Consider the following 12,939-nt stretch of genomic DNA (forward strand, 5'->3'; position numbering starts at 1 on the left):
ACAAATGTTCGTAACACTAAGACAATGTCATAATTGGCCACACCTCAATCCTGTCAAATAGAAGTTGCTAAAACATACTTTTACGTTTACACTTTACAGGTGAATAACTTGGAGATCTAAATCTCTGTTGAAGAAACAAACTCAAATGTTAATTTTTCAGAATGAAAAAATCTAAATTTTTCAGGAAATGAAGAAAACCTTATTTTGAAAACAAAGCAATACTGCTTCATCAAAGTTGGTGTTGTGACTTTATACAATACTTGCATGAGGGGGAGAGGTGGTGGAGTAGACACTGAGGGTGCAATGGAGTTGAGGTTTTGTCCGAAGAACTCTTTACTACTTTTCATTGGTTCAATATCGTTTTAACCAACACACAGACATAATGGGTGTTCAATAGCACTGATTTATGCAACAAAATAAAAATGAGATCGGTAGTTTCCTCCCAGCAACAAATACACTTCAAATTCATTATTGATGACAGCAAAACACAGTCACAGTTGAAAATAAAAACACTTTATTAATCAATAAAAACAATCCCAGATTGCCAGCAAATAATTCAAATTAAAACTAGGAGAGAAAAATACATCCAAACTGAAAGCAGGGTGTGAGAAGTTGGAGACATTGATTGGACAGACGACAGAAAAAATGACAAACAGTAAACATGAAAATATTTACATTAGACAGACAAAAGCAGTGCACTAAGATAGTAGTAGTATTAGTAACTTACTTGGTATTGCACTGAAATTAATGTTTCCAATTGAACTGAGATCCATGCCTGAATACCATGCCGAATTACAGGACTTTTAATAACACAATGTCTCCTTTCAAAACTGAAATGTATGACAGATCTTATTTTAATGCTGCAAATTCTCATTTTTCAGCCACGTTCTCAAATATATTAAATTAACAGCTGTCTGAGCTGAAAACATCCTAATTATTCCAGTGGGGTAACATACATTTACTGACAGACTTCATTCAAAAACACAAAACGAGTAATAGCACTTCTACTTTGAGAAAAGTAATTAATTCTCAAAACCTTTAATTCAAGATATGTGCTTGTGAAATAAAGGCATTCAAAACAAAGTGTCCACCACACACATTCTGTTGTTTGTCAGTTCACTCATTTAAATAAACTTGGCGTACTTCTTTAGCAACACAAAGGTTTTGACTTAAATATTTTAGCCAACAGCTTGGCTTTCAGCAGTTAAAAATCGACTGAATCTTCAATTGCCTCTGGTAACTATCAGTAGGATGATATTGGCAAATAAGTTACTTTCATGGGCTATTGCTACAACATTGCTCAGAACCCAGTCACCATAAAGAGAACAAACCAGATCACAACACATGATGTCAATCAAGATCCAGTAGTCTTCATACAGTACAATCTATAGTTGCTAGCCCGGCCATCAGTTAGTGTTTTGTATTCCTTCAACCATTTGCATTCCTAAAATGTGATTACAGGCTCAGCACAATAGAGTTCAGATTAACAAAAAGGGGGTGTAGCCTCTTTATATAATGCTGATGTGGATAGACCTATAACTTTGCTTATACTATAGATTATGAACATTTTGAGAGCCTCGCCAATCGCATCTTCCGTCTTAAAACCTGCAGCAGAGGAATAGCAAAAGAGACACAGCGAAATGCATATAGCCAAGCCTTTGAAAGACAAATTACAGTGCTATGTATTAGTATACGGAAGCCGATACGGTTTCTAATGCGGTGTGCCTCCTTCCTAAAATGTCCATCTGCTCTTCTCGTCAATCTCCCACTTTTAGGCCTCTCGTCAACGGCCAGCCCAAGAATACACACTCAACCACTGCCTATTTCTCCCTCCAGCATCTTACTTGTACACGCGTCAAATCCCAATCTCAGTAGGCCCTCTAAACTCAAAGTCTTTTACATTTTCTTTGATTCAAAAACAAAAAAAAATCATTAGGACTTTTGCAATGTAAACACTGCATTTAGAGTGTGGTGTTGGAGCTTTCAGATCGTTGCCTACAATGCCTAGAGAGCAGGTGAAGTGCACCATACAACCTTTGGTTAGTATTGGTGTTAAAATGGCATTTCCTAAAATGGACTTCATTTTTAGCCTTTGGTATCTAAACTCTCAGAAGCTGTAGATGATCCTTCTGTGCCTAAACAAGGTTTTGGACATTTACAAGCCTCAGTGACTGAAGATCGCTGGCAAGTTTCCAGGGTGCAAAGTGATCTAACAGTCCTTTTTTAATCTTGACCAATGCATAGGTGTTCCAGCCATATTTTGCTGACAATGTCTGTCTTTTATACTCCCATTTCTCTTGACACTAGTCCTTTCACTTGTCTGGACAACGACTTCCATCTCTGTGGATCAGTGCCAAAGGATCTAGAGCCCATCTTTTTATTTTCTTCAAATAGCTCATTCAAGTCCTTTCAAACCCTTCTGTTTCCTTGTTCCTTTTTTCACCAAAGTAATGAAATACCAGTACTCAAATGAAGAGCTTCTTCTGTTTTCAAAGTTGTATCCAGGAAAAAATGCAGGAACACAAAGAAAAGTGTGGGGGAAACAAAAACTAATGCAGGAAGAGTAGTCGACAACGCTATTTTTCTTCTCACCAGAATCTTCTCAAAGAAAAAAAGGACATCTCTCTTGCAACTGCAGAAATCTTTCTATTGATTTAGCAAATTGAAAGAATTAACAGCAGCACTCCCCGCCTACCCTCACTTCTTCTTGTCCTTTTGTTTTTTCTCTGGCTTGCGATTCTGCTCGGCAGCTGCCATGTTCCGGGGCATGACGAGCACGCTGCCGTCAGAGCTGTACTGGAGGGAGTACTCGCTGGGCGGGTAGGGCCGGCCCTCCTCGTCCCTCAGCTGGGCGAACACCTCCTGATAGACGCTCTGCATCTTCTGCTTCATCTGCCGAATGGTGCGGATGAACTCCATCTTCTCCTTCAGCAGGCGGGCCTTGTCCCGCCGCAGGTCATGGACGCCCTGCTCCAAGTTGAGGATGGTGTCCAACTTGCGCTTGCGACAGTTCTGGGCTGCCATCTTGTTTTTCCCGCGGCGGCGGATGTCACGAATAAGGGCCAACTGGCCTTCGCTCAGGTGGTGTTTGGCCAGGAGCTCGTTGAACTCCTCCACGGGTAGGTTGATGATCTTTTCGTTGGTGAACGGGATCTTCATAGATCGCGCCCGGCGCTCGTCGCGGCTGGACTGCTTGTCGAGCAGGTCCTGTGTGGGCTGGAACTTAGAGTGATGTTTGTCCCGGACGGTTTTCTTGCTGGACGAGATGGGGAGCTCCGGGTGTTCAGAGAAGGGGGAGGAAAGTGGCAGATTGTAGGTGTGATTGTGGCCGATGCTGTCCAGCTGAGGCAGACCATGGAACTGGGAGGGGTCCTGATAGCTCATACGGCAGAGTTTACTGTAGCCAGGCTGGTAGCCCCCAACGGCACCTTCTTCCGTGTCTGCGGTGGTCACCTCGCTGTCGGTGCTGTAGCCCACGGCTCCTTCCTCCGAGAAGGTCGCAGAGGTGGAGGAGGAGGATGCTGCCGAGGAGCAGGAGGTCTCTGAGCTGCTCGGGGAGGCAGGGCTGTGGCTGGAGTCCAGCGAGAGGCCCGAATCCGAGTCCAACTCATCCTCCAGCTGGGAGGCCTGAGCCTGGCTGAAGCCCTCCTCCATGGCAAGGTCCAGCAGGCTGATCTCGTCCAGCATGGACTCCTCCAGCAAGGTGCTGAAGGGATCAGGTAGTATGGGGGCGGCGGAGGTGACGTTGTTACTAGTGCCGTTCATGAGTGGCGGGAGAAAGAGGCCGGTCAGATTGGTAGATCCAAATGTGGAGTTGACGTTGGAGGAGTTGCTGGACGACAGTCTGCACATGGCAGGCCTTGGGGTGAGGCTGATGGAATCCGCCTGGGGGTTGAATAGTATGGGGAAGTCTTGGCTGCAGCTGGGGAGTGAGGCTTGGTGAAGGCTGACGTCCTGGTTTATAAGTGTGGAGCGAGAAGAAAGTCCAAAACTTCCCATGGTATTGGGATCCACTGGCCCACTAGTGCCATTAGCACTGCCGGGACTGGTGTTAGAGCTGTTGTTCACCTCCATTGCCTTCAAACACAATGATTTGGGTTAGTGGTCATATAACACTTCCCCAATATTAAGACATTAATATTTAGGTTGGTACTAAAAATGCTCCCTCATGTACATTTTCAGTATTACTCAACTATAATAGAGGTTCGATATGTTCTTACTTAAGTGTGTTTGTCTCTACATTTACATTTATCCCAAAACCAGTAAGGGTAATCAATGTAAGGGCAGTGATGCTAATGGCCTGCATCCTTAGACTCACTAACTTGAGAAAGGATGCAATCATGCTACCCTCCGGGGGTCCTGGGATGGAATACTGTACTGAGTACTGTCATTTAAGTAGGACTAGGACTCATAAAATGTCCCTGGCTGGGGCCCATCTAAAAGACCACCCCTGGGACCCGGGACCCTTTATATTGAAAACCTACTTACATCACTGTAAGGGTTAGAAAAACGGACAGTCCTATGTATTTCATTCAATTTAAACATTAAGTAGATAGCCTTTTGCCATAAAGGTTAGATACATTTTTCAATGAAAAGGCTGATCATTAATGATGGATGAAAAGTAAATAATTATTATTAGATACATTTATTAATGTGACTCCCATTTTGACCAGAAGATTAATTCACCCCAGTCCTTCACTGAGACATAATAATGACACATACCTGCAGCTCCATGATAGCCATGATGTCCTGCCACTGCTGCTCTAAGTCCAGCTGTGGTTCTGGCTGGGGCAGTGGCGGAGCAAGGGGGAGGCTCTGAGATGTAGAGGGAGCTTCTTCATTGGGGACACCAATCTCTGGGGTGACCACTGGAGCTGGAAACTAATGAAGGCCATTCACAAACATTAGGATGACCACGGGCACGGCTACAAAGCATGACATTCCACCACACTTTAGATTTAACTATGAGCCCTAAAGTGTGTTACTTTAACCCTGAGAGTGTAAATGTGAGGATTATACCGAGTATGTGTATGTTGCCCCAGTGATCTATTCCATTACAGTCATGCATACCGGCAGAACCAACAGAAGTTCTTTACCTCCGCCTCCTCTCCAAAAGGGAAGGTGGCCTCCAGCAGCCTTAGACATTCTTGGAGAGATAATGATGTTTGGGAGCCATTGCCTGTCAGCTGTGGGAACAATAAAGGACAGGTCTAAGATTAAAAATTAAGGACTGTGTGAGATAAACTATAATGGCAAATTGGTTGACAACTAAAAAGGCATAATATCTTATTCTTAAAGGTTGAGTAAGTGTAGCCAGGGCCGCTGGTGTAGCGGTCCAGGCATCTAGGCTGCAAATGTGTGTTGTGGGTTCAAATCCCGACGACCTTTGCTGGGAGTCACTCCCCATCTCTCTCCCCATTTCCTCCTGTCAGTCTTATAGCACTTTTATACACATCTGCTTGTTAGTAATTCCATGTGTAACATAATTGAAATCTGCATCTACTTGAAAAAGGACACTGTTTTTGTTAGTTGCTATTAGGAAGAAAACCCGGACTGGATCCGGATCTTCAAATGGTAAAATCAACAGGAAGTTTACATTTTACATGTATGGTACTGGCTTGGTGATGTTCTTGTCAGTCATTTCAATTGTTTCTTGCACACCTTTGGAGTTACATCAATGCAAGGTAAGTACTACACAACCCAAACCTCTACCAAAGTGCCCTCAGACAAAGTGCCCTATAAGTAAAACTGCATCACTTCTGTACATACCGTAAGTACTTTTTACATGAGGATTGCTATTTTACTTGACTATGTTAGTTTGCATCTTCTGTGTCTTCAGATATTGTATCATACCGTATGTTTACATTTGTTGAAGTGAGGATTAATTCTTATGTGCTGAAATGTTGCCTTTGTCTGCCATGAGGGAATGACATTTCAGCATTCTCAAATTCGCCTTCCAAATTAATTTCTGTTCATTTGAGCACTTTCATCTGTAAGCCTGTACAATACAAATTCACAACACCCAGAGAGAGGTCTGTTTTAATAATTAATAGTTATGAATTATTCTTAAGTACATTTAATAACAGATGATTTCTTTTGATTAGGCTTGGGCAGTATCAAGGTACAGTATACCAGGGGATGATTTTCAATACTGTGAAACATACAGATGCCCCAGTGGATCCGAGAAGAATAAATGCTGTTAATAATCATCTATTAAATGTACTTAAGAATCAAAAGAGACTTTTATCAGTGCATGCATACTCTATAACTATGCCTAAGGCTGTAGTCCACAACGCTGACCCTGGTTTGAATGCAGAATTGTTCTGTTTTCCAGTATTTAAAGACCGGCTGTCAGCTGAAATGGCTTTTCGCGACCATCACCATTATCGGGACGTATTTCCTAGTGAAATATGGGTTAGGTGTTTCTCCGTCAATCACAGCAATGGAGCAGGTGGTTCACCGACTGAATGAACATGTTTAGATTTCTTCAACTCTGCGATTCAAACTCTCCATTGCACACTGCAACAAGGCATTACTGACTCAAATTCATGTTACTGATTACAGTAATGTTTATAACTGTTTATTTAGCTGTGCCAGTTTGAAAAAGACTGATAACTAAGACATAGCTTTACAGTCAGTCTTAATTAAACTATCATTATTTAGTCCCCACTCCTTAGTTGTATTTTGGCCACTGTATGTATACATTTTGCACACACATGAAATTTGTCCTCTGGATTTACCCATCCTAACTATAAGGAGCACTAGGTGCTATTAATACAGTGCCCGGGGAACAGTTAGGGTTAAGTGTCTTGCTCAGGGAAACTTTAACACATACCGGTATACACTGGGTGGACCGGGGGGAAAACCAGAGACATTCAGGTTCCCAGACCATCTCTATATTATTATTGGCAGACACAATAATCGATATAGGTCCTTAAAAACGTATCAGTAGACTAGACCCCTAATTTTAACGGGCATCTTTCACTTTTACCAGTCATTTTATAGCGTGATCTTTTACCACCTAACACAGTGCTACAAATGTCATTGCAGGTCAGTTCATTGCCAAATGAAAGTGTGAATTCACCAAACTAGAATGAAGGGGTGAGTCTGTCTGGAGTATGATGAGGATTCATTTACCACTATATGAACAACATGCTATATTTAGGACGACCGTCGAGCCGATTCTACTCTATGGCTCTGAGACATGGACACTTTCAAAGAAACAAGAGAAACGGTTGGATGGCACTTACACCCACCTTCTAATGATCTGTCTTGGAAGAGCCACCCATCGACTGATCTAATATATGGCAACCTATATGGCAAACCCCGTGTTTCTTCACTAGTCCAATTCAGAAGAACACAGTTTGCCGGCTACTGCTACAGAGCTGGAGCCCTGCCTCAAAGCAGACCAGAGGTAGAAAACTGTCGTACTCTGATGTCATCGCTAGGGACACATGCATCAGTAAGCAGGAACTGGGGATGGTAATGAAGGACCGGGAAGTCTGGCGTGGCATTGTGAAATCCATGATCTCGACTGCGGTCGAAAAATGATGATGATGACAACATGCTAATCTAGATTAGCAATTGGATGGCCCTCGAATGTCTTCAAACTCTGAGGGCATTTAACCACTTAACCCTGGCATCTTTATTTCTGGGCATATAGGCTTATGTGTGTTAAGGCTGTCACCACTTGTCAGGGTGGGGTGTACATTTGCAGTTATCATATGATGTTCATGACTGCAAATGTCTAATTGCAATTGTTTGAGACTGCTTCCTCGACACTATGCCCTTTCATTTTTGAGTGGTGCAACCACTCCTATACGGAGCTTTTGTGTGTCTCTGGCTGTGTCCCATGGTCCCTGGCTGGCTTGTTGGTTTTCATCACCATGTGTCACTGTTGTGCAGCCTGACGTAGAATACGCACATCGACAGGCTGGGTGCTGGGCTAAAAGAAATTTCAGTGGATTGGATGGAGCCCGCACACCATAGGTATTTATGTATCTGCATCAGTATTTTCCTGTTTTTCAGTTTTTTGCAAAGTTTTACCCTACAAAAGGAGAACAATGCAACAAATAGAAATAACATTGGAAATGGAAATTAAGCCCACAGACCTAGTATAGGACATGTGGGATCTTTATTTGATGTACAGATGAATTTGAATATAGACATACATGTATGTTTTAAAAAAAAATGGTTTTAAAATGTTTTTAACTAGTGCACTAAAACTTCTGAACAGACTATATTCACATCAATATGTCTGGGTCCCCACACACTCACTCAGGGTTGACGTGTCACACCTGAAGTGATGGGAGGGGCACCAAAATGTGGTTTTTGATTGGGTAATGGGGGCACTCCCTTATTATAAATGTACAAACTTGTGTGTATGCTCACATGACCTGATGAAGATCAAACAGATCGAAACGTTGTCAGTATTTAAATAAAGAACGTCTTGCTAGTACCTATGGTGTGCGGGCTCCATCCAATCCACTGTTGTGCAGCCTAACACACACACACACACACACACACACACACACACACACACACACACACACACACACACACACACACACACACACACACACACACACACACACACACAGTACAGTACTGTGGACGCAGGGCGGCTCGCCGGAACCGGCCTGGCCGCGTACATGGGGGTCTGGATGTTCCGGGGTACCCCCACACAGTAACTGTCATTTCTCGACTGTTTCTGACACGGGGCGGCTTGCCGGAACCGGGCCGGGACCCTGAGCTCGTTCCTGTGGGTCTGGAAGTTCCCGGGGACCGCCACATGGAATTGCACCACTCACTTCACACAGGGTTGTGATTTTATTTTGAAATTTAACTGGAGGGATACTCAGGGGATGCTCATGCATGGCAGTCTCTTCAGGCAACCAACCTGCTCTGGAATGCTCTCTCCCGTCTCCCCGTCTACGGGCTGAGCCCCCTGTAGGTTCACTCCGTTCCTCCAGCTTTCCTGTGCCTCTGTCCTTTCCTTGCTCTCCTGTGGGCTGGGTTTCTCCTCCTCGCTCGCCTTCTGACGGTTGCTGTAGTTGAACACTTCTCGCCCCGCACCAAGGTCAATGTCCTGTCGCCACAGGATGTCAATCAAATCAATGTCCTGGAAAATAAGCACACTGACTCAATAAGGAAACGTTGGCAATACAAAGACAAGTGATTGGTAATAGAACTGAGGCGAGTAGTAGATCAATCATTTCAGCCAACTTAAAAGTGCAAATGAAATTCGCATAATTTTGGGCATGACCATGAGGATTTGCTTTTAGGAATTAGGAATTATTATGTTTGTTTTCTACACCAAGAAGATGACTGCATATTAATATTCCTCCATTACAGTTTTCTTTTAGCATCACAGACCGGCAGATCATGTAACAGAAGTCTGGTCAGATGATGCAACCATAGCATAACCTCTTAGCCACGGCAGTCATGTGACCCCAAATCACAGCCGGTAGGCCTACATGACTTTACAATGGCTTAGTGTGACAAATTAATGCATTACATCTCTGTGCCAACCCTGTGACAGTGTTGAAGAAAGCACATGATAAGCAAAATGAACTGTAACTGAAGAAGTCTAGATGAATTAAAAAACAAATGCACAGTAAAATATTTACGTTAAGTAACCAGTAAGTAACTAGTGTGTTAATGAATTGAATGCTTTGCTGACACTCAAATTATTTCATTCAAAAATACTTGAATACCCACTAATCCCGTTCATTTGTCACTCAAAACAACAAGTGCTCGACCTCTACTTGTGCTGGTGTTGGGCAGAGTAAACGTGAGATCGTGCTCCAGACAGTACCTCTTTGGTGAGGTCATCGTTGCCGTCCCTGTTGCCCTGCTCCTGGGAGCCCTCGGGGGCCACGGCTCCCAGGCTGCCGTCCGCTTCATTCAGGTTGTAGGTGGATTCAGGCGCTCCACCTCCTCCCCTCATGGCCGGGGTAGCGTCAGGGTTGTCCACGTCTTCTAGGCTGGCCCCATTGTCCAGGGTAATGCTGGGGCTGGACTGGCTGGCTGCAGACACCACAGTCTCTGTGTCACGGTGCACCAGCCAGGTGCTGAGCTCGGGACTGGGCACGGAGAGGCGATCCAGCTGGCGCACCTGGTTCAACAGCCGGCGGGTGGTAAAGAAATGGTCGAGGTCCACACTCTTGGGATGGATGCCATAGCCGTCCAGCGTGTTGCGCAGGTTGTGAAACTGGGTCTGGGTGTAGGCTGAGCTCGGGCCCAGGATGATCTCTCTCAGTGGGGGCAGCTGACTGCTTAGATAGGTGTCAACGTCCACCCGCACCCCAAGGAGACTCAGAAGGATGGTGAACTGAATCAGGCCCTCTGTGAAGTACTTTTTCAGGTAAAGCATTTCTTTACAAAAGGAACAAAAAGTGAAAGTAAAAAACAAAAACGAAAACGGGGCAAACTACAGTGCAGCAAAAGTTCACTACTTATACTGCAAAGCTGAGATAAAGACATTAAAGTAAGAAGTTAGTGAAAATGGTTTAGGGAGAGGGTCCTTGGCTTTATGTTACGTAGTGTTCAGTTAATTTTAAGTGGGATTAAGATCCAAAAGTGTATCCACTTTGTTGACAGTCCAGTAATCGTCCAAAAGCATTGATCTTCATATGATCCTCATCCCCCCATGCCTGAGAAAAGCCAAGAAAGCACAAGTTATTGCTGTGATACACAGGACATGTTATTACTCTGGTACAATAAAGATCACAGAAACACTTACTCCAGTTGTGGCCCATTCTTTCAATTCTACAGCACGTTAGTCTCTTGGCCACCCTCCCTGACCTAACAGAATGTATTAATATCACGAAAGAGAGAGAGAGAGCGACTTGCTAGCTATACATCAACCATCCACCGCATCCTCCCAAGACCAGACAACTGATGACGGTTCGTACGGTCCTACTTCATACAGTTCAACGCCTTTTAATGTAGCCTAGAGATGTTGGACTATTTTAGCAAACCAAACGATGGAGACACAGACAGACAGACCTACAAGGCATCACCCCACCCCAGACGGGCCAACCAACCAGCTATCTGTACTGTAGTGCATGCATGCTTGCTGAAGGTGAATGAGGGAGTCTGGGCAGCTTGTGCTACCTAGCCAGCGAACACACACTGCCAACGACAACGTTGGCTGGCTGGCAGGGTTCCTCCCTCCTCACAACAACTGCGCCCATGTCTTTGTCCTATACTATCGCTAGTTAGCCAACAACACGTAATGAAATCCATGAGTCAAAAGCATCAGCCTTATTGTACAACATACATTACCACTCATATGTTTTGTTGCCACATCTGTCAACGCACACAATTGTTGAAGTTCTCTCAAAAGTGACAGGTATTATTTTGGCCGACTACTACTTCCGCCGTGGCTAGCATCAACAATCTCCCTAGCAACAAGTGGGGGAAATGTGACTGACAGCCGGGCCATCCAATCAGAGTCCAGGGACACGATGACGGCCCAGGATCCCAGCTAAATTCGACCAATAGCAAAGAGGCGACAGTTACAGTGTGATTAAAAAGAACGAGGAAGAAGTATATAAATACAGACCGCAAAGCTATATGCAGCGTGTTTGCTTTATTACAATTATTTATTGATGAACTTTCAAACGTGTAAAGTCTCAATCACTTATAAATAACGTTATCGGTCTTATGTTGCCCATAATCACTGTCCATGTTGTCACAGAGGCAGCTAACGTTAGCGACACTGCAGATCAGCTGTCATAATAACCGATGCGAGCCGGCTATCGAGATGTTTCCATTGAAAACCTCTGGTTTCAATACTTACACATGACGGCTCTGTAAACGCGTCTTCATGCCCAGATGCCCACAAGTCCACTACCCCCAAGACCACCATTAAAAAGGCTTTATTAAAAGCTCCAAGGAGCAGGTCAACATTTTATTCTTCAGCCTTTCCTCACTGAATGGCCCACCACCATGACTTGCAAAATTGCTAGCTAGTTAGCCTAGCCTAGCAGCGCCGCGCTTGACACAAAAACCACGCTTTCACACTGAGCATGCGTAGAACATTCTAGTCACGAGCTTGCATCACGCACAAAACTCCCTGGATAATAATAAACACTGTTATGTAACAGCTAGGGGGCTCTAGAAATGTTACATATATTTTTGGATACACCGCCTTAAATAATATAATACTGGTTTAATATCACTGATCACACTATCAAATAATCATAATCACACAATGCATGTGCAGTTGCCAGCTGGGCAGCTGTTTTTAAAGTCTGAACTTCAGACTGAAGTCTGAAGACATACACTCACATACTTCTCAATCAGACTACTAGTATAGACTAGTCAAAGTCATTGATTACTGATTAGGAGTTAATTACAACTAAAAGATTGGATAATCATAAAAGGAACAAAACATGATGACATCTGCACTCTGACTCTCAAACAAAATGTTACTTTCCTAGTTTCCTAAACCTTTCATACGTACAAGTGTTCCTTTTGTCATGATCTAGATTCATGTTTAACTGTAAGACCCGGATATATTTCTACTTGCAAAAAAGAGATATCAACGTTACTACTAATTGTACTACTAGGACTTTGCAGAGAAAATTATGTTAAAAAAATATATGCAAATGTTATGCACATTTATAATAATTATTAAAATAAGAATTAATAATTTATATTTCGGGGATATCTTTCACAATAATAAATAATACATCTTCTAGACATTCTAATGATCACAAAAATATATATAGGCCTATTACATGCATTTTACTTACTTTTTTCAGGGATAAAGAGGTTTTGAAGTTGTGTGAATTTGTCCCTCTGCTAGAGGGAATCTGTACGGGGCATTAATCTAAAGGCCAGTCCAATTCCACACCAATGCAAAACCTTTGCAACAATTTTCCCCAATGGCAGTTGCATAGCCCCTCTCGGAACCCTCCATAAAGCTTT

General features: G+C 43.4%; 1 protein-coding gene across 4 annotated transcripts; it reads right to left on the reverse strand.

Moving 5' to 3' along the window:
- Positions 1–491: 491 nt before the first annotated feature.
- On the reverse strand, positions 492–11,982 carry nfe2l1b (nfe2 like bZIP transcription factor 1b). 4 transcript variants are annotated; one of them, XM_083787922.1, is made up of 6 exons: positions 11,807–11,982; positions 9,818–10,655; positions 8,900–9,088; positions 5,097–5,186; positions 4,723–4,881; positions 492–4,077 (listed from the first exon to the last, which is right to left on the reverse strand). In XM_083787922.1, the coding sequence occupies exons 2-6, from the start codon at positions 10,373–10,375 to the stop codon at positions 2,698–2,700; spliced, it is 2,376 nt and encodes a 791-aa protein (XP_083644048.1). In that variant the 5' UTR covers positions 10,376–10,655; positions 11,807–11,982; the 3' UTR covers positions 492–2,697. The 4 variants fall into 4 exon arrangements, with proteins under 4 accessions (XP_083644048.1, XP_083644045.1, XP_083644047.1 ...); XM_083787919.1 differs by having other exon boundaries at positions 8,900–9,121; positions 11,807–11,981; XM_083787921.1 differs by lacking the exon at positions 11,807–11,982 and adding an exon at positions 11,290–11,758 and having other exon boundaries at positions 8,900–9,121.
- Between the last annotated feature and the right edge of the window lie 957 nt (positions 11,983–12,939).

Source organism: Protomyctophum parallelum, assembly GCF_964188405.1.
Source record: "Protomyctophum parallelum genome assembly, chromosome: 17".
Taxonomy (NCBI): Eukaryota; Metazoa; Chordata; class Actinopteri; order Myctophiformes; family Myctophidae; genus Protomyctophum; species Protomyctophum parallelum.